Here is a 21,052-nt window from a genome sequence, read left to right on the forward strand (position 1 = left end):
CCCCCTTTTTTCTTGTAAGGAACTCAAGGTGGCTTACACAGCCCCCCTTTGCCCCCACAACAACAATCCTGTGAGGAGGGTTTGACTGAGCAAGTGGCTGATCCAAAGCTACCCAGTGAGCTTGATGGCTGAATGAGGACTAGAACCTGGATCTTCTCAGTCCCAGCCCCGCACTCTCACCAACATGTCCCAGTAAGATTTCCTCACAGGTAAGCTCCAGTCTTAATGAGGCTTAAGGGTACCATCCTGTGCATGTTTAGACCGGAAAAAAATCTTAAAACTAGGAAATGCTGGGAGTTGTAGGCCTTTTCCCTGTCTAAACATGCAGCGAATTGCACCTTTAGTCGGGAAGTCGGCCACACCGAGGACAAGAGGGAACGAAGGAATTAATTCTTTGTAAGCATGTCTAGGTTTAACCTAAGCTGCTGTCAGTATAAATGTGCTCACTAGGAAGAAAACTTGGTTGAACTCTGTGGGACTAACTCCTGAGTCAACATAGGTTCGCACTTTTCACCTTGAAGATGCCACAATGCACTTTCTGTGCACAGAGACTAAAGATGCAGGCCTGTGCAAGTTAAGACAAGACGACAAATGAAAAGGAGCCCACACCGCGCAACACGCTGCAGCTGGCACAGGACGTGATTTTTCTTTCTAAGCCTGCATAGGATTCCACCCTAACATGGCTGGATCAATACTTCTTATTTCATAGTTCCATACTGGAAAAAGATTCACCTGTTACACTTCCAAGTGGATGTAACAGCGAGGCCAGGACAAGAGGAGGTGGATAGAAGGGGTAATTCGTACACATTATTGACTTGGAGAGAGCGTAATTAAAACTGGTGTTGATCTCTTTGATGGGAAGATTTAAGGATCTTATTTGTCCCCTATTATGTTGCCCGCTTTTAATAACAAGCCACCTGATGAAAGATAGTATCACTGCTTTCCTCCCTTACTGTCTGGTTCTTTCTGATTAATGACCTCCTTTCGCTGACAACCTTTTGACTTCTCCACGTGGGAAGAGGAGAAAAAAAGGGGGGCTGATATAAAAGCCTTGGGTGGGCATGACACCCAAAACAGTTTGTCTTGGAACTTTCTCCCCTTTCCACTGGAGCGACTGACCCTTCTTTTTCTTCTTTATACAGCGAAGAAATGACAAGAGAGGAGCTCCAAATGAATCCTGTTAGGGTAATTAACTGGAGTTCACTTGCCTGATCTTCATTTAGCCTGCCATGAGTAATGAGTGTTGCAAAGTACAAGGAAGAATTTGTGTAACAAAGATCTATAAATCATTGTGGAAACTCGGGGAGGATCCATCATTCACTCAATAAAATGCATTCAGAGGGCCACGGAAGCGCAAAGGCAACGCTGGCTCTCCACCGCATTCTCTCACCATCAGCCAGTTTGGGGGGAATTGTCTCGTTTGTAATTTTTATGAATCACTCTGTGCTTCAGGAGTTCTGTAAAGAGAAGAAAAAATCCAGTTTGAGTGGAATTTGTCCATGGGATTTATCAAGTGATCACAAAACAGGCAGTACTTATCAAGGAAAAAAACCTCATACAGTGGTATTGGCCATAAGAAAAATTCCAAAGCCCATATTATGGCAGTACCTTTATTAAGCCAACCCAGGGACATGAAAATCTCCAGGGGGCTCGCGATGGAGATTTGGGTGCAATGCTATGCATAATTAGATGGGAAAAAAGGCCTACAGTTGGGGAATTCTGGGAGTTGTAGGGCCTTTTCTTTCTCAACATGCATAGGATTGCATTTGTGGTCTCAAAAATGTAGGAGCTAAGCCATAAGAAAAATCTCCCAGCCTATGTTAGGGCAAAATTACCTTTATTAAGCCTATTAAACCAAAAATAGTAGGCAGCCATTTGACTGTAATACAAAAGTCCAAAACCTGCAATGGAATATTTGTTTATAGTATTTATGTCCCCCTATACACAATCAAATCCCTAAGTGTTGATTCTAATATATATAATATATAGAAGTGGTTTTCATAATAGCTTTATTGGGAACCAACCCCAACATGTCAGAAAATAGGGAGCAGAAATCCTAGTAAATTTCACGAGTTTCAAATAGAAGCAATAATTAGCATTTTGTTTGCTCTCTTCAAATCACTTTGCACTCTTTGCTCTCTTCAAATCACTTTGCTCTCTTCAAATCACTTCAAATCTTCAAATCACTTTGCATTGTAATTGGCACACCAGAACAGCACCAGCCAGGTTCTTTCAAGATGTTTTGGACTAGAACACCTGCAATTCCTGGTTGTTGTCCATGCTGGCTTGGGCTTATGGTAGCTGTAGCCCAAAATCTCAAGAGCGCATCTGGTTGACGACTGTAAAGTTTATTTGTGAATGCAAGCAGGGAGCGGTTTGCTGAAAAACCATGTAGTGAACGTGCAGCTGAGGTAAGTTCATAGTTTGTGTAGCGATAACATGAGAGGCAAGGGTTTAAAAAAAATAACTTAAAGCTCTTAGCACCCGCATTTCGATTTTTTTGGAACGAGGGGAGGCCACACAAAAGCTGATTCACTGTTGGGCAAAAGGGGTGGGAGAAGGGAAAGAGGACGTGGCCCTCTGGTGGAGCTTGGAGGGCCAAATGTGGTCCTCGGGATTGAGGTTCTGCACCTCCACGCTAGGCCTCTGTTTGGCTGCTGACAGTATTCAGGGTGGCCCCTTGTGAGTTGTCCCCAAAAAGGAATCGCATCACCAGCAAAGGAACCACATCACCAGAATGTGCATGGCTGTGTCTATTTGCATACAATTTATATGTGCTAATTTATTCGTGAATAGGTACTAGTTGAGAAATGCATATTGTAACGTAAATAGAAATGTAATACATTTGGCCATGAGTTATCAGGCACTCTGTGTGATTTGCTCAGTCTTCCATTGACGTGCAGCTCCAAGACCCAGCTTCTCCTGCTGGTGTTTCTTCATCTTTCAACAGGACTGGTCCTGGGCTGGACATTCCTTTGAATAACGGATGACGTAAAAATAGTGGACAGGATTCTGGCAGCTCTTCAAACAAAGACCTGACTTCTGTACAAGAGGACAGTTAACCGTGGCAAACGGAATGGACCCCTGCCTGAGCACGTTACGTACCAGTTGCTGAGGAGCTTGGGTGAGTGGGACTCTTGCACCCATCCTGGTTGCAGTTTCTTGTGGGTAGCTGGTTTGCCGCCATATGTACAGAGTGGATGGGCCATTAGTCTGATCCAACATTTTTATTGAAGCTTCTCTCCTGGGGCTAACAGCAGCTTTTTTCGCAGGCTTTGTTTCACTGGGACCACACAAAGGAGGAAATTAACCCCCCTTCCATGCCACTGTCTTGATTTCCCCTTGGGATTAACAGTACGAAAATGCAACACAAAAATAAAGCTTTAAGCAATGTGGTCAACATCACCAACTAGTGTAGCTCTATTCAAGAGGACTAGCCTCTTTGCAAATGGGTCTTACAAAGTTAAATTGCCCCACCAACACCAGCCTCTGATTCAATACTCTGCCTTACTTTTGGGCAACTATGCATATGAATCTGGCCTTTTTGCCATATTCCTCCTCTAGATTGCATCGCATGGAATAGTGCAGCAATAAATTATAGAGAGTGGTGGCACTCCTTTTCACAATAGAGTAATTTTATGGGTAGCTGCATCTGCTAAGAGAGAGCCAGTGTGATGTAGTGGTTACAGTGTTGGACCAGGTCTTGGGGGATCCAGTTCTAATCCCCATTGTCTTGGGTTGCTTGCAGGAAAAAAGGTGGAATATTAATAGAATAGCCTTTGAACACATCAGTTCCAAAGAAAGAAAAGTGGATTTGCGGGGTAGCTTGTCAATCTTTATGCAAAATCTGTACTTCCAGGCTTCTGGCTTGTGATGATTTTTAGACAAACCCTCAAGCAATTCGTACACGGGAAAGTGGCAAATGAATTGTTAAATGATTAGCAAAGGACTCTCAGCGGTAGAACGTGGGGTGCCGATTATGGCATTCCTGGAGTGCCCCCAAGTGGCCTTCCGGGGAGTAGCAGCCAGGAAGGCTTCGCGTGTGGTCGCCTACCTTGAAAGAGCGGGCAAAACGCCAAGGGATCAAAGTCTCAGGGAAATTTAACTGCACTTCCGGCTCCTAATTGAACGTGCGCGGGAGTCATAGAATCACAGAGCGGGGCTGCAAGGGGTCCGGGGTCTATCAGGTCCAGCCTTCTGCTTTGTGCAGGCCTCTAACTTCAATCATCGCTCTCCGATGGCTGCCCAGTTGCATGCCGCTGGTGTGGGAGGGCCCACAGCCTCCCTAAGTCATCGATCCCATTTTCATAGTACTGGAACAGTCAGGAATGGGGTCAAGGAGATCTTCCTGATACCCAGCAGGAACCTGGCTTCCTGTAACTCCAGCCTGAACTCCTGAATTTCACTCTGTTCTTTTCAGCCCAGCACTCCAACCTATCAAGACCACCTTGAATCTTGTTCCTATCTTCCATTGCATTAGCCACCGCACTCACCTCTGTGACATTTGCAAATCTGATCATTGTTCCCTGCACTTCCTCATCCAAATGATAAGTAACAATGTTGAAGGGTGCTGGGTCCAGGAATGAACCCTGCCTTGTCCCAGCCATAGAACCAAACCAGGGCATCATGAAATCTGAGGAGTGAACTGGCTCTTTTCTTGCATTAGTTTTCAGGACATTAAACTGCTTATCAGGTTGCAGGCCTTTACTCACTTCTCTGGAAGGAAACCCCATTTAATCTAATTAGTTATTTCTTAATTTCTTATTTATTTAAAACATTCCTATGCCACCCCATCACAACAAAGCCTCGGGGCAGCTCACAAAAAATACAAAAAAACATAAACAATAACAATTTAAAAGAAAAAAAACATTTAAAACCCCCGGTGCATTCCCGGCTGATTTAAAATCCTAATAAATACAATAATTTAGCAATTAAAATAAGTTTTAAATAAAAAGGTCTTAGCCTGGCGCCGAAGAACAAGTAACGATGGCGCCAGGCGGACCTCTCTGGGGAGCGCATTCCATAGATGGGGAGCCACTGCAGAGATGGCCCTCCTCTGGGTACTCGCCCTCCTAATACCCTTCACGGAGGGTTCCCGGAGAAGGGCCTCTCCCGCAGATCTCAAGGGACGGCCGGGCATATATGGGCGCAAGCGTTCCTTTAGATATCCAGGTCCCAAGCCGTTTAGGGCTTTATAGGTCATAACCAACACCTTGAATTGGGCCCAGACTTCAAACTTATTAAAAAGATGTTATTCATTTTGTAGCAAGTCAGCCTTGCCTTTACTGCAAGACTTTATTAAAGTTATTAAAGTGATTAAAGCTTTTCGAGTTTCAGTTCTGAGTAGGCAAGGCTAGAATGGCTTTGTTTAATACCTGCAGGTACGGTCACATGGGTTTATCTCATCTACCTATCTCTACGGCTTTAAAAGGCCGGGTTCTCGGTGGTAGAAGCGACTCTCTACTCGTCTCCACTCTATGGCCAGCCTACTTCCGCCTGCTCTTCCGGTCGAGGCCCCCGTTGCCGTGCAAGGAGAGTACTTCCTCGTGGGCCACGCGGGGCATGCCGGGCCAGCAGCATGGATTCCCACGAGCTCTTCCGACGGCTCGGGGCCGGCGCCAGATTCGACGTGAAGCGCTTCAGGAGGGACGCGGAGCGGTTCAAGGTGGGTCCTGTGAACCGGGAGGACGGGGGACGAGGAGAGAGGCGGCTTTTTATTTTAAAGGAAGCAAAAGCCAAATTTGGGCAAACACCCACCCTGCTTGCGTATTATCACAGGCATTGTCATTAAGGTCTAATCTATTTTTTATGCTCCGTGGTAAACCGGGAGCTAGAATGGGTGGGTGGGCCGCCACAAATAGAAAACAAACAAATCTGGAATCATTAACCAGTTAATTAATTCTTTGCGCAACTTGTTGGAATATATGCAAGCCACTACCATTTTCTGTAAATAATCTTCAGTCAGCCTGATTAGAGGGACTGAGTAGGACATGTGAACCTATGCCAGGGGGCTGTTGAGCCCATAAACATTTCATCAACCCAGGTTTGCACATTGCACTCACAATCTCCGCTCAGCGTGATCAGATGTTGTTTACAGAAAACAGAAGTGGTTGGCAGACTGTGCAGCTCAGGTGCATGCATGTTTGAGAGATGTGGGACATCCTGTCTCACCACCTGTGGCGATTTATATATCAGTGCTAAAATGATTTTGTTACCACTAGTTAATGCTGTGCTTATGTGGATTCTAATTATGACCACAGACTGTGCTACTTACATTTCATTCCTGTTACACCCAACTTTTCACTTTTCTCCTCCTCTTCAATACATGTGGGTGTGTATCCTGCCAACTGAAAATGACTCTTCAGCTTATGAATTCTGGTTTGTTATTTATTTCCAAGTTTTAAAGGCCTGCCTACAAGCCCTTTAACAAAATTTCCAGGGGGTAGTTGTTGTTTTGCTGCAACAGAGTAAAACAGAGTTAAAGACTGATACATTTATTCTGGCTTTCAGAACCAGTTATATTGCATCTGATGAAGAGGGTAGTGTCTGTGAGAACTTGCCCCAAAATAAATTTGTTAGCTTTGAAGCTGTTCCAAGACTCTGTATTGTTTTTAATAAGAAATATCTTTAAGGTGCAATAAAAATCTTGGTTGTTTCTGCAACAATGAAAATGTTAAGGGATACTGACTTAATTCATGTTTTGCTGGCCTAGTGTAGAAACAGGCCAACTGTGACTGATTCAGTGTTGTTCAGTCAGGTTTGTGACTGTGTAGGGACCCCCCCCCCCGGGGGGAGGGGGGAAATAACAGCTCATTTGAAGCTGTTTTTAAATCAAGTGTAGCATTAGATTAAACACTGAAGAGGGATTGTGGGGATTATATGTAATTTCAGGTGATTAGAACAAAGGACAAAGACACTGATCTATCAGAGATTTTGGGAAATCTTGACATCTTTGCAAAGAAACAGCCTCCTGGAGCAAATGAGTCCTCCAAATCCCATGCTGAAGCACAAGATGAAACAGAGAAATCCACAGTGGTGGTGAAGGCCAAGGCGGTGAAGAAGAGAAAAGTGGATCAGCAAAGTGCTGAAGGGAGGAAAAAAAAGAAAAAGGCCCAAGGTGGGTGAATATGTGTGAGAAATTCAATTCTTTGTCCTGAATTTATAAAGCCCATAACAGTTGTGGCCTCTGTGGTGCCTGTATAATACCGGGAGAAAGTGCCTGAGCCCATAACCATGCAAAATCCTTAGCCTTTGTTTCGTCTCAAATTTTTGAAAGTTTTATATATTGTTCACTGGTGTGAAATCTAATTTGGATGTAAGTCTAGCCAGAATGACTAAGGTTGTGATCTTTTGCATCTTTAAACAGAAAAATAAGGTGACTGAGAGAGGCATGCTGGGAATTGTAGGACTTTTTTCTTTCTGAACATGCATGGGGCTGCATCCCTAAATGGTGGTTATACAGCAAGTGTTTTTCACTTATTTGCTCTGGTTTAAATGGTGGCTCTTGAAACTTTCAGAAGTGGATCCCGTAATTCCTGGTACTGATCATGATGGGATACTGTGGATGTCTGCTCTGGAAGCAAAACTCAATGTTCCAAAAAACAAGAGGGAGAAGGAGCCCACTATAGAGAAATTGAAACAAGCTAGACAACAAGAGGTGAGAACTTTCTTTGGAATATCACCTGAAAGAAAGCCAGTGTCTCTTGAAATAAGGAGTGACTGAAAGGGGAAGGTGAGCAAAAAAAGTACTTGGTGATTCTTGTATCAAGATTTTTTGGAAAGTATGTGATTAATCCTGCTAACGTTGTAGGGATTTCACTAAAGAAAGGGGGGATTTCACAGTTTTAAAAAAGAAAAAAGGTTGACCTATGTCATGAGGTCATGTCAATTTTTCATTGTCATTTACATACAGTATCTATCCCAACATAAGAATCACTGGATTGGATTCAGACTTTATCACGCTTGGAGTAGGCCTTTTGAAATCAATAGAGTAGCCGCATCCCATTGATTTCAGTTGTTCTAAAGTGCTGTTACTTGCTGGTATTTGTTCATCAGAAGGCATTTTTCACTGGGGTCTGCATTTTGAAAAAGCTCTTGTGCTTTAGTAAGGTGCTTTACTGAAGACGAAGAAGTGAAGATGTGATTTTCATAAGTACTCTTCCAGCTTTAATGTGTGTCTTTGGGTTTTCCAGATCAATCATTACCGAAATAAGCACAAGATCTACATTCAGGGAACGGATCTTCCTGAACCTATTGCTACATTTGAGCAGCTTAGAGAAGAATACAAAATCCATCCAAAGATCATGCAGAATATTGAAGCTGCTGGATTCCAGACTCCCACTCCAATCCAGTTGCAGGCGATTCCCGTCATGCTTCATGTGTGTCCTGGTTATTGTTCTGAGATAAGATGTTAACATTTTGCAAGGGACTTGACAAGAACTTATGTGCCGGCAAGGGATTTCTCCATTTGCTTCACAGGCCTAGTCCACACAACACAAACCTGTGGTTTATTTAACCCATGGTTATGCCCTTCCTGGAGTCTGTCTAGTGGATGATCTAACACATTGTAGTTTATTTGCTCAATCTCTGGGTTATTTGTTTCATTCTTCCCTTGACTTCTCCCTCCCTGCCTTTCAAATGCTTTTGCAGCATTCTAGTAGTGATATAGGGTGTGTGTTTTTCATCACTTTACCTCATAGGCTCTGGAAGATGGACAAAACATGGGCAGTCTATGGCTCAAAGAGTGGAGTTCACAACAAACCATGGGCTCTATTCCTGGATTGTTCATAGTTTAACCCTATTTGTGACTGTGTTTGCACATCAGGACAACCCAGAATTTAATAATCCAGAATTTGGGCTAGTGTTATGTGTGAACCACAGTTGGGAATGGCTTGTGCATGTATCCTTGTTGCACGTGTAAAACTCCCCCAGGTTTGAAAGTGAGCAGGAAAGACCACCCACCGCCATGGACAGGGCCTTTCTGTTCTCCATGGAGGACAGCGCTCTTGAGTATGTGCCTAGATTTTCAGTGGCAGCTGGATTGGACTCAGCCCACCAAACAGTCCTTGGGCAGTGTGGTGCAAAGGCCTGAAACAGCAACGTTGGAGGTCAGATTCCAGCTTTGACACCAATTTACTGTAGGCCACTGGGCAAGTCACACCCTCTTTTTATCAGTGGGTCTGCTGCTGCTGCTGCTTTGCAGGAGTGTTGTGAATTGAAATGGTTGGAAAGGTGTTTTGTGTGCTTCGGAATACCATCAGAACGATCACTCATAAGAAACGAAGCATTCCTACTTGCTGTGACCCTGTATCAGCCTCATTTGATGCTGTTGGTTGGTTCACTGATTTTTTTTTTTTATTTAGTTCTGCATAAACTATCTAGCCTTGTGTCTTTCTCTTTCCCTCTTCTCCACCTCACCAGGGTCGTGAACTTCTGGCCTGTGCTCCTACTGGATCTGGAAAGACATTGGCTTTTTGCATACCCATTTTAACACACCTGAAGCAACCGATGAACAAAGGGTTCAGAGCTCTTATAGTATCCCCCACACGGGAGCTTGCCAGCCAGGTATAAAATCACTCAAAATTTAAAGACTCATGGATCTGTGCGCTTAAAGCTAGGCATGTCAGCCACTTGGGTGTCTAGTTCTTCCTTAGTAAACTAAATTTGAGAATGACAAATATGTAAGAATAACTATCCACTAGCCAGGGAGTGTTGAACCTCCGACATGGAAGCCTTCCTTCCTGAAAGGGGAGTGGGAGAGCAATGGAGCTGCTGCTGCTGCTGCAGACACACATTCTCCACCGGGGAAGAGCCCAGACAGAGCGAGGCAGGATTGCCAACCAAAGTGCTGGCTGGAGAAGTTCCAGTCTGCATTTTAGCTGGGGGTCTGGCAATGCCAGAGATGGAGCCCCACACCCTGATGTCATCTGGCCCCCTGAGGGGTGGCAATTTGGCCTGTGGAATAGCAGCTTGGCTCCTCTGTCCTAACCCCTGACTAGCCTCTCTTCTTGGGGAAGTTGCCTTTGGCAGTTCTAAAGCACGTTTAGTTTGCGCATAGGGTTGTGTCTTATACTCAATCAGATTTTGTGCTTATCTAGCTCGGTACTGCCTGCTCTGACTGGCAGTAGCTGTTCCATTCTCTGGCAAAAGCTCTTCCACCATTGATCCTTTTGTCCAGTTGAAAAGCTGTTGCGAACCAAACCCCTTGTGCCTGTGAAGCAGTTGTTCTGTCGCACAACTTTGGTGGTTCTGCTGCTATTTCCCTGAAGATAACTGAGAACTGTGGGGAAGCCATCGTGTGATCACAGAGCACGTGCTTTGCGTGCAGAAGCCCATGGGGCTGATTCAGGCACGGCAAGAAAGCCTCCTGCCTTACCCCCTGAACACCGTTGACAGTGCTGGGCTAGATGGGCCGAGGGCCTCTAAGGCTGCTTCCTGCACTCCTCTACCCCTGTGCTCCTCTTGTCTTTCAGACACACAGAGAACTGGTTAAGCTTTCAGAGGGCACCGGCTTCAGAATACACATGATTCACAAAGCTGCAGAGGCCGCAAAGAAGTTTACAAAGAAGTCCTCTCAGAAATTCGGTAAGTTGGCTATAAACTAGGATTTCTAGATTTGGATTCTGCTGCCTGTTCACTTGTCCCTCTTGGCTATTTTAAAACTTGTTTGGGTCTTCCCATAGATGTTCTGGTGACCACGCCAAACCGACTCATCTATCTACTGAAACAAGACCCGCCTGCAGTAGATTTGACCAGGTAAATCTCAGAGCTCCCATCAAAGTAAATTCTGCCAGTAGATCTGCTTTCTTGACACATTCAGGGTGTGAGCCGATACTGTTTAAAAAGAAAAGGGTCTACAGGTCCCAGTATGCTTCTGGCAGCTATGTTGACTGGGAGATGCTCGGAGTTATAGGCCTTTGTTCTGTCTAAACTGGCATCATTATTATTATTATTATTATTATTATTATAACATTTCTATGCCGCCCCTTGCCGAAGCCTCGGGGCGGCTTACAACACAATAAAATACATTGAAATACAATAGAACATAATAACCATTAAATACAAAAATACACTGAGATGAAATACATGGTATTGTACCTTTACTGAGGTGTGCATACCTGCTTCACTGGCCACTTTTGCACAGACTAAGTTTTGCCCAAGAGCCAGACAGTATAAACAAAGCCACTTATCTTTGCACTGTCACCACCTGGGACGGAAGGGTCCAGATTCACACAAAGCCATGAAGCTCGCTGGGTGACGGGTCAGTCGCCATCTCTTCGCCTAACCTGTGTTACAGGGTGGAGAGCAAATTACGTACATTGCACTGGAAAGGTGGAACATAAATGCAATTAGTAAATAAACGCTCCAAAGCCTGTCAACTCCACTGTTCTGTTTTGGAAGATGTATCCACACCCAAGATCATTGCCTTTGCCAAAGACCATCTAGAAGATGAACCTTAGTGTGTATGTACGACTTGTAAATATTTCTTAGATCTCTACGTGGACGACTGCCTTCTGCTTTTCTGTAGGGTTGAGTGGCTTGTGGTTGATGAGTCAGACAAGTTATTTGAAGATGGGAAGAGGGGGTTCCGAGAGCAGTTGGCCACAATCTTCCTGGCGTGTTCCTCCCACCTTGTGAGAAGAGCCATGTTCAGCGCAACGTTTGCACACGACGTGGAGCAGTGGTGTAAGCTCCATCTCGACAACATCATTTCTATATCTGTTGGGGCAAGGTGAGTATTGCCTTTGTGTGTTGCTCCTTTCTGCTTGGGTGTTGCCATGATCCTGTTTTTAGCTGAAAAACCTGAACAACCTTCAGTCTCGGGTCAGCATGAATGCGTTGGTAATGTTCATTTCATTTCCATAATGCCAGTGGCTGAAGCTTGCTGTGCAGTTCACAACAATCCCCCAAATCACAAAACTCAATATATGTGCAGCAATAAAAGAAAACAGTTTAAATAACTAAAAACAATAGAGTAAATGTGAGACATCTTAAAAGCAGCTGACATAAATGCCTCATCATATGTCATTAAATACCTGAGAGTGAAGGGCAGTGTTGGCACCAAGTGGGTCTCCTTGGGGAGGCCCTTCCATAATAAGGTGGCCTTTACTGAGAAGACCCTGCCCTTTGTTGCCATCCTCCCAACCTTCCGTGGAGGTGGTACTCGGGAGAAGGCCTTGGAATTTGATCACGGCGTCCAGGCGCAATAAAATGTGATCATGCCCATTGGTATAACATCTGTAGGAGCCTAAAGCAGCTTCCCCTGATACAGGGCAACATAAGAGGACATACATAAATTGCTCCTGAGAAGCTGCACCAGGGTTAGAGCACGTGGACAGAAGACAACACCCCAAACCCAGCTTTTCCGTTGGGAAAGCCAGCTCGAGCGAAATAGGAGTTCGTTTTCTCACAATCATCGGAGTGCCGATGGTTCTTTGCATCTGCTCATGAACAAGCTGTTTTCTTCCGGTTTTGTCATCTACAGAAAGTTCATAGTTGACCACCATTCTGTTTGGGAGTGGTGGATTAGGGGGCTTCTAGCTCTACGAATCAGAAAGCATCGCGCAGGGAATCTGTCTTTCCCTTTTCAACAGATGTTTCGGTGGTGAGGGCAAAGAAGAAAGAAGCATTGACAAGACATGGGAGGCTTATGAGCAGATGAGATTATCTGAGCCTCCTTGCCATAAAATTGCTGTACAAAATAGTAAGCCTGCCCTCTCCTTAAGACTGACACAGCTACTGGTTTTTAATTTCAGAAATGCTGCAGCCGAAACAGTGGACCAAGAGCTACTTTTTGTTGGCTCAGAGATGGGGAAACTACTAGCCATGAGAGACCTTGTAAAAAAAGTAAGTTTATTCTTCATGGGGGCTGCATTACTCAGACGTCTTTGGTACTTTGTAAAACTTATGCTGCAGAATGAGAGAGTAGATTGAATTGTGCTACTTCAGGGTATACTCACATTTTTGAAAACTATTAAAACAGGGATGCAGAACTTCATCTCTGGGAGCCAAATCTGTCTTGCTGGAGATCTCAAAGACTCTCGTCCCTGACTTCTGCTCACTTGGAGGTTTCCTGGGTTTTTTGGTGTAGTTGTCTCTGATGCTGAAGACTGAAATGCTGCTTCTAAGGCTTATATGCTGGCAGTAACAGCTTTTACACTAAAATAAGCTGCTATTTTTGGGCCCAGCCCTTATGCGTTTGGCCCCAGCCACCACTGGAAGGCACCCCATGAGCTCCTCCAGAATGGAATCCAGTGCTTGGGCTGAGGTTCAACACCCCTGTTTTAAAAGAAGCCAGGGGTGTGTGCTGCGGTTTCCTGCATATCATTCCCATAGAAACGAGTCATAGTTTCTTGGCAGTTGAATGCAGCCACTCAGGGAGCCAACGTGAGGATTTTTATAAACTTGAAGATCACATGTGCTTTTTCTCTCAGTCCTGTGAGATACAGTTGGTGGTGTGTGTGGTTCGGATGGTGAGAGCTTGCTCCAAGTCCCTGCAGTTTCTTGGTCTTGCTGGGCCACTTGCTCTCCTGGTTTACTCCACCTGAAGTTTAGACGAAATGGCCAATAGGAGAATCTGGATCTTCCCTGGAGGAAAGGCAGGGTGTAAAAAAGGAATAAACAGCTCCTATAACATGTGACCTTGTAAGAAAATCACACTGATACCAGTGGGATTTGAGTCAATACGGATAGGATTGGCTGACAGTCTCACCATTGCTGTTGTTGAAGAATGTGTCCAAGTGCTCCTCGTGCTTTTTCGGCTGCCTTCCTCAACCTTTCTTCCCCCGCCCCCTCCCTCCCTCTCATATTCTTTCACTACAGGGCTTCACACCTCCCGTCCTGGTTTTTGTGCAGTCCATTGAACGGGCGAAGGAGTTGTTCCACGAGCTTATTTATGAAGGCATCAATGTGGATGTCATCCATGCAGACAGGACCCAGCAGCAGGTCTGAGGGAAGCTGCCCGGGGCAGCGCTTCTTTTTCCTTTTATCTGGAGTTTCCTTGTCCTTTCTTCCTGTTTCTGGATTCCCTGCTGCTTATTGAACTTCGCAGCCTGGTGCCCAAGGGAAGATGGGATCCAAACCACTGAGCGGGAGAGAGCTTTTCACAGAGGCTGATCTGCAGGGCCCTCTTCTGCCGCAGGGCATTTGTTCATGCTGATGGGCAGACCTGGGAGCTGGTCTAACATAATTAAGAGCATGAGCTGGGGAAAGGGCACGTGACCAGCACACCAGCACACCAGATTTGTACCCCAATTTAGACATGCCAAGTTAGCTCTGTTCCTGGCAGCAACCTCTCATTCTGGGATTAGACACTAAACGGAAGAACTACCTTGGCAGATGCGACTCTTGTATCTTTTCCCAAGGCTGGTCACTTAGGTCTCTTCCTGTACCTTACAAGCAGGCCTGCAAGAGGTAGCCACCCCCTGTGGCTGGGCTTCATGAATGTTTGAGTGAGCTGCAGCTCTGGTCTTCATAACCGTGTTAGTGCTTCCTCTCTCCAAATTGTCGTTACATCTTATGCCAACAAAGTCTGCAAGCTTAATTGTGTGTCTTTCAAGTGTTTGTGTGAAGTGTTTCCCTTTATTGTCCCTTCACTTATATTCAGTAATATTAAAGGTTTATTTAGAAGTGGGAGCCAGGAAAGGAGATTGCAATGGATATCAATTCCCAGTCCCCATCACTGTACCAAGATGGAGTGAGAGAGACAGCAGCATTGCGGCTTTCACGAAGGTTTGTTTTTTCCTTCCTAGAGAGACAGCATCGTCCACAATTTCAGAGCAGGAAAGATTTGGGTTCTTATTTGCACTGCTTTGCTGGCAAGAGGAATCGACTTCAAAGGAGTGAACATGGTTATCAATTTTGACTTCCCCAGTAGTGCTGTGGAATATATCCACCGGATAGGTGAGTTGGGCTGTGTTTTTTTTTTTGCAAGATGGGGCTCTAGGTTATTTCAGCCTTTTAGTGGAGTGGCCTTGCGCAGTCCTCGGCACCTCCCCGTTAAAATGCTCTAAGGCCGTTGCCTGTGAAAAGCCTCAGTGGCCAACCGGCAATGGATTTTCAGAGCAGTTATGGGGCCCTGTGCATGCCAGGCTTCAACAAGACTACTGAATGTGGTTGTTGTGTACAGACTTCAGCCTTCATCCCAAAGAGGGGAAAAAGCAAATTTACTAGTCCTCTTGGCTGAGAGGACATGCTTGAAAGTGCCTGTTGGATAGTGCCTGTTGAAACCAAAATGGCAGAGAGATTTCAGGGGATTTTAAGCAACTCGCTGCTTTTGCTTACCATTGTCTTGGTGCTCAGATTGATCGTGCTTTTCTCTGTGGCCACAAACAGCCTCTGGAGCAGAGTGATGTGTTGGAGTGCAACTTCCAGCATCCCCCGGGCAGCTCAAGGAAAGCTTGAGAACTTGCTCATGACAAAGTGGGAGTGACCACTCATTTATATTGGCGTTTTGAGTCAAGGGGCTCGTCAGGTGTTCAGGGGGGCCTCCTGTCCTGGCTGTGTGAGCCCTCTTTTACAACAATGGTTGACAAGTACCGCAGTATGCTAAAGAGAGAGGGTGTCCTTGTTTGTGGTCCTTCGACAGGTCGCACAGGGAGAGCCGGACACACTGGAAAGGCCGTGACTTTCTTCACTGAAGACGACAAGCCATTACTACGAAGGTGCCTCTTTTGCTGTTGATAACGCATGTAAACATTCTGCCTCCTGGTTAGCAACTCATTTTCTAAGTTACGGCTGAAGAGTTGCTGTGGCTGGCTGGCTGGCTGGCTGGCTGGCTGGCTATCCATCCATCCATCCATCCATCCATCCCTCCCTCCCTCCCTCCATCTATTTTTTGATTTATATCCTGCCTTTTTCCTCAAAGGGCTCAAGGCAGCTTACATCCTTCTCCTCCTCCATCTTATCCCCACAACAACAACCCTGTGAGGCAGGTTGGGCTGAGAGTCTGTGGCTGGCCCAAAGTCACCCAGTTGGCTCCATGGCTGAGCAGGGACTAGAACCCAGGTCGTCTGAGTCCCAGTCCCACGCTCTTAACCACTGCACCACACTGGCTTACTGATTCTCTCCCACACTGACAAATGGTTCTTGAACAGCCTCTTCCCTGCTGCTAACAATAGGGGTGATATGGGAAGCGTTCTTACCCATAGTTCTGTTTCTGCCCAGGAGTGGGGATAATTTAGTGGGAAAAACCTTGGGTGCATAAGAAGAGGGAAGGGCTTTTTTTTGTCTCTTCGTATGAAGCAGAGAGAATGAAAGCGTCCTTCACTTGTTGCTCAGTCTGGGAGATGTTGGTTGAGGTGTGTAAATAGTTTGTGATTGGAGAAAGAGGACTTCGGGGGCATCTTGTGGGAGGGTTTGCAAAGGCGTTGTGGGTAGGTTTCAGCCTTCAGTTGCTTACCCCAGCTAGGCTTTTGAAAGATCAAGAATGGGTACGTGTGAGAGAGACCGTTTCTAAAGCAGGGGTGCTGCACCTCAGGCCTTCAAGTCAAGCCCAAGTCTAAATTTATGCCTTTGAAGAACACCTGTGATGGGCTATTGGTAGGAGATGCGGCCAATTCTGTTCCTCTGACTTCGCGCATCGGGGAGGTTCCTGGCTTGTGTACCCTGTTTTTACCAGAGTGAAAATCTTTTCTAAGGCTTATTTACTGGTTCTAAGCAAAAAAAAAGTCTGCTTTTGGCCATAATATTACTAAGATCTTTCAGAGCTGCTCTGAAATGTTGTATTTGCATTGGAAGAAATTCTGCACACTTTCTCTAGAGGTGGCTCAGGTGGTTGGATCTGACTCCTTGCACCTTCCTTCCCTCAAACCCCTCTGTTTTCCTTGTAGCATAGCCAACGTTATCCAGCGAGCTGGCTGTCCTGTGCCAGACTACATCCGACATTTTCGCAAGCTGCAGAGGTAGGTTGAATCGAGACAGATGTTGAAGGGGCCGAGAGAAAACTCTCTGTCCTTTATGGCTGCAAACCATGCCTGCCTCATTCTGGTCAGCTGCCAGTGCTCTCATTCTCGTGATTTCAAAAGGGCATTTGTGAGACATAGTGTATTGGCTCTTGAATGCAAACAGGTGGGAGGACCCAGCTTGTACCAAGTTCAATGAAATCGTGCCCTGGTTACTACTGTACAAATTGCTTCTTTTCAGATATTGCACTGTGCAGTGGCAATGGCGGCCTTACTTGGTGTTACCACATGTGATTTGGAGTGGCAGTCTGAAGGGGTATGGGGAAAGAGTCCTAAGGAGCCCTGTGGGGAATTTGTGTAGAGAGATCTGAAGAGGCTAGAAGGAAACTGAGTAATCTGTGAGAGACAGGGAGTGAAAACAGCTATCCAGAAAAGACAGCAGGAGAAGCGGTTCCCAGTTCATGTGTCACAGCAAGAGGTGCTTAGCAATGAACAGAGAAGTGAAGGGGAAGAGGAGCACGTGAAATTTTGCCTGGGTTTCAGGTGTCTCTATTGGAGCTTAGGCTTGCATTGTAAACTCTGCAAATTGAACCGTTTTAATTCGACATTTTGTGTTCTTCATGTTCTGTTCTAAACTGTTTTAGAATAAAAGAAACTAATGTAAACAGAACAAAACAAACTGTTTCAAAGTTAGCTCATGACATGTTTCTTTTCTCTACTCCAATATTTTAAGCAAGCAAAAGAAGAAGCTGATTAAGAAGCCCTTGGAAAGGGAACACATTCTTACTGACCCTCAGTACTTGCAGCGGAAAGCCAAGAGAAAAAAGTAAGTAAAATATTCTTAGTCAAAGGCATTTTGGGAAGGATTGCAATTTCATTTATCCAATTAGGGGTGACAAATGATATGCCAGTTTTTCTTTGTCCAGGTAAACAGAAGAAGCTGCCTTAGGTTGAATCAGCCCATCTCTGTCTTAAAAATGGATTGTTTTGTGGTTTCTTGGCTTTTGTGCAATACCTCTTTTAAATCTTAGTGCTGGCAGCTATACATTGATACACAGGAACATAGGAAGCCGCCTTGGACTGACTGACTAAGCCCATTTGTCCATCTAGCCTAGTGGCGTTGACACTGACTGGCAGCAATGTTTTCCCAGCCCTAAGCAGGACCTTCTGTATGCAGTGGCGAGCTCAGTGCCAGTACAAGCGAGAACACAAGGTCCACATATTTGACTTGCTGTTCTCAGTTACCGCACAAGTTGAGCCTCTGTGCTAGTTGGCAAAACCCCAGGGGCTGCCAATAGTTGGTCTCACCCTGAGACCCCACTTGGAGGACAGGGTGGCATGCAAAGACAAGTGCCACCTGAGTGCCTGGAGAGAAAGCAGTGCTTTGCTTCTGAATGGTGCTCAAGCTAGATTTGCTGAGCTGCTGAGGAAAGAACAGGGTAGCACCCCCAGCGGACCTTCTCTTCCTCGGAAATATTCCAGTCCCTTTCTTAAATGCTCAGCTATCATTTGAAAGAAGTTTGTGCGACTGGATGATACAAGCAAAAGCACACAAGTAGTATTGTCAGTTGTTAGTTTTAATAAGCTGTACAAATCCGGTTCACCTGGCTGTAAAGTCCCTAATAGCTTGGGACCCTTCACCACAAGAAGACTGGCTGAGAGTCTTGAGGGAAGGAGTTCTTCAGTGCAGACTGGCCCCTCGTGTGCATTTGAACTTTCCACTTGGTCCAAGGGATGGTAGTTCAGTGGCAAAGCCCTGCTTTGTGTGCAGAAGGTCTAGTTTCAGTCGCAGGCAGGGCTGGAAAAACTCTTTCCTGGAGCACTGTTGCTCCCAGTCCATGTTGACTCTGCTGGATTAGATAGACCCAGGACCTGACGCAGGATAAGACCGCTTCTAATCCTCATGATAGTGTGCATATTTAAACAGAAAAGTCCTTCAGCTCCCAGCTTTTTGCAGCAAGTGTGGGGGCAGTAGGACTTTTCCCTTTGTTTGGGGTGCAGCAAGACTTTGCTGCGTTACTCAGAGTGGTGTGTAAAAATTTAAAGCAATGAGAATTTGGACAGAAGTGGTTGTTCCCAAGACTTGGGATACCTTTTTGGTGGAGATGCTAGGAACAGCACTGGGGACCTTTTGTATACGGAGTATGCACTCTTTGCACCTCTGCTACAAAAACCTTTTTGACAGAATTAACGGTGGCTAGTTCTAAAGGTTAAAAAACCTGGCATGTTAAATGTTCTTCTAACTTCATCCTTGTCCCTCTTGTTTTCTAATAGGATGATCGCTCAGAAAAAGGTAAAGAAGCATTCCAGGGATGCCAAAATTAGTAATGCTCAGGCACAGAGACGGCGCCAGAAAAACGATTCAGCTCCCTTGAATAATCAGTCAGAATAAGTGGTATCTATAGGAAGAGTGACTCCAGTAAGCCACGTGATGTTGTTTTGGGTGTCCATTTCTTCTTTCTGTGACAGCCTTAACAGTAATGGCAAACTGCCCGGGCCTGTTTCCTTTATGAAAGGGTTTGGGGACGGAGCTGCTCCCACTTGTGAGCCTTTTACTTTTGGCTCCCAGCGGGGCAGCTGATTGGCCACTGCAGGAACAGAGTGATGGATTAGATGGACTCTTTAGCTGGACCAGCGGGGCCCTTCTTAACTCCTTATTGCACGCAGTTGGAGCACATGTGCAGGAGGGCCTCCTTGTCCCCCATGGGTGATCAAAGTGTCCCTACTGCAGCCCTTCCCAACCTGATGCCCTCCAGATGCATTGGACTATAGTTCCCATGACTCTTGAGTCAGTAAGGCTGCAGATCCCTAACATGCAGGAGACTGTGTTTACAATCCAAAGCCCATCCTGAAAGAATTCACATCGTTTACAAATTATCCTCTTTGGGCAATTGTTGGATCATTTTGGACATAAAACTCCCAATAAACTTGCACCCAAATGGTTTCATGATGGCTTCCATATATTTCGTTGAAACACAGTTTGTCGCAGTGATGTGGGTTAAGCTGTTCGACGGGGAGGTGTGCCACTGATACCTGAGGTAGTCCTGCTGTTACTCAGCAGCTGACCTGCTCTCCCCACCTACACCTGCTGGCTCAAGTCTGTATCGTTCAGGTGGAGCCACTGTGTGACCTGGTCTAAACATACTCCTGAGGCCAGTACCTGCCTTTCCTTTGCCTAAGGTTACCTCCTCCCTTAACCCTGCTTTCCCGCTTTGAGGGCTCCATGAAAGGGCTGGGAAACAGTGACAGGACGTTTGGCAGCAGTTCAGTTGTGTGGCCCTTTCAGTGGAAAGGGTGTGTGTGGTTTCTGAGGGGGGCAAGTGTTGGCCCCATGTCTTTGGATGTTAACCACTGTAATCTATAATCTACCCCAGACTCTGCTGCCCGAAAGCAGGGGTGGGCAATGCATGCGCTGCAAGTCACACCCTCCAGTCATCTTTTATTGGCACTGCCACCAATTTACTGCTGAATTGTCACAGCAGCAGCAGCAAAAAACAAAAAAACAGGCTAGATCCTTGGTCTGATCAAGCATGACTCTTCTTAAATTCTAACCTGGTGCCTTGCAGACGCGTTGAGAATTTTGCAGTACTGAAACTGGAAGACTGGCGCTCTGGGTTTGTGGCCCCACTGTGACCTGAAGCTCAGTGGATGACACTCAGCGGGTGCTGGCACTCAGCCCAGCCTACCTTACAGGGTTGTTGTGAGGATCCTTGTGCAAGTGGTCTTGGGTTCATTGCAAAGGACAGAATATAAATGCGTTGCGGGGAAGCAGTTCGCAGCATGGCGAGTGAACAAAAGATGCAGGAAAGCTGGTGGAGGCCTTTGAAGGTGAAGTGCAGGGCCAGGCACAGTGGCCCAGCGGTTAGAGGGCTGGGCAGGCGACCCCGACGGGGGTCCCCCTCGGCCGTGAGGCTCATGGGGTGACTCGGCCAGTCCCCGGCTCACGGCGCTGTGCGCGGTGGGGGCGAGGTAAGGCGCTCCGGAATTCCTTGCAGGGAACCGGGCGGTGTAACGCCAGCACGCGCCTGGGGATGATGGGAGCTGCGTTCCGACCCAGGCTGGGGAGGGCTCCCCTGCCCGCGAGGGCTTCCCTCAGGGAGCGGGGCGGGGCGGGCGCCGTCTCGCCGGTGGGCTGGGCCGGGCCGGGCCGG

At 46.2% G+C, this 21,052-nt stretch overlaps 1 protein-coding gene across 1 annotated transcript; it reads left to right on the forward strand.

Annotated features, from left to right (window-relative positions):
* Window positions 1-5,548: 5,548 nt before the first annotated feature.
* Window positions 5,549-19,848, forward strand: DDX52 (DExD-box helicase 52). The gene is made up of 15 exons (XM_044430432.1): window positions 5,549-5,665; window positions 6,892-7,117; window positions 7,518-7,657; window positions 8,193-8,378; window positions 9,421-9,564; window positions 10,473-10,584; window positions 10,683-10,755; window positions 11,528-11,731; window positions 12,756-12,846; window positions 13,822-13,944; window positions 14,751-14,901; window positions 15,587-15,662; window positions 16,830-16,901; window positions 17,635-17,727; window positions 19,176-19,848. The coding sequence occupies exons 1-15, from the start codon at window positions 5,579-5,581 to the stop codon at window positions 19,291-19,293; spliced, it is 1,896 nt and encodes a 631-aa protein (XP_044286367.1). The 5' UTR covers window positions 5,549-5,578; the 3' UTR covers window positions 19,294-19,848.
* Window positions 19,849-21,052: the final 1,204 nt, after the last annotated feature.

The sequence above is a fragment of the Varanus komodoensis genome, unplaced genomic scaffold, assembly GCF_004798865.1.
Source record: "Varanus komodoensis strain SLA01 unplaced genomic scaffold, ASM479886v1 scaffold20_1, whole genome shotgun sequence".
Taxonomy (NCBI): domain Eukaryota; kingdom Metazoa; phylum Chordata; class Lepidosauria; order Squamata; family Varanidae; genus Varanus; species Varanus komodoensis.

Excerpts from the sequence above, each read along its gene's own strand:
- DDX52 (XM_044430432.1), top strand. The coding sequence starts at position 5,579 with ATGGATTCCCACGAGCTCTTCCGACGGCTCGGGGCCGGCGCCAGATTC. Across the intron at positions 14,902-15,586 it reads GGAATATATCCACCGGATAG|GTCGCACAGGGAGAGCCGGA; the intron begins GTGAGTTGGGCT and ends GTCCTTCGACAG. Across the intron at positions 15,663-16,829 it reads GACAAGCCATTACTACGAAG|CATAGCCAACGTTATCCAGC; the intron begins GTGCCTCTTTTG and ends TTTTCCTTGTAG.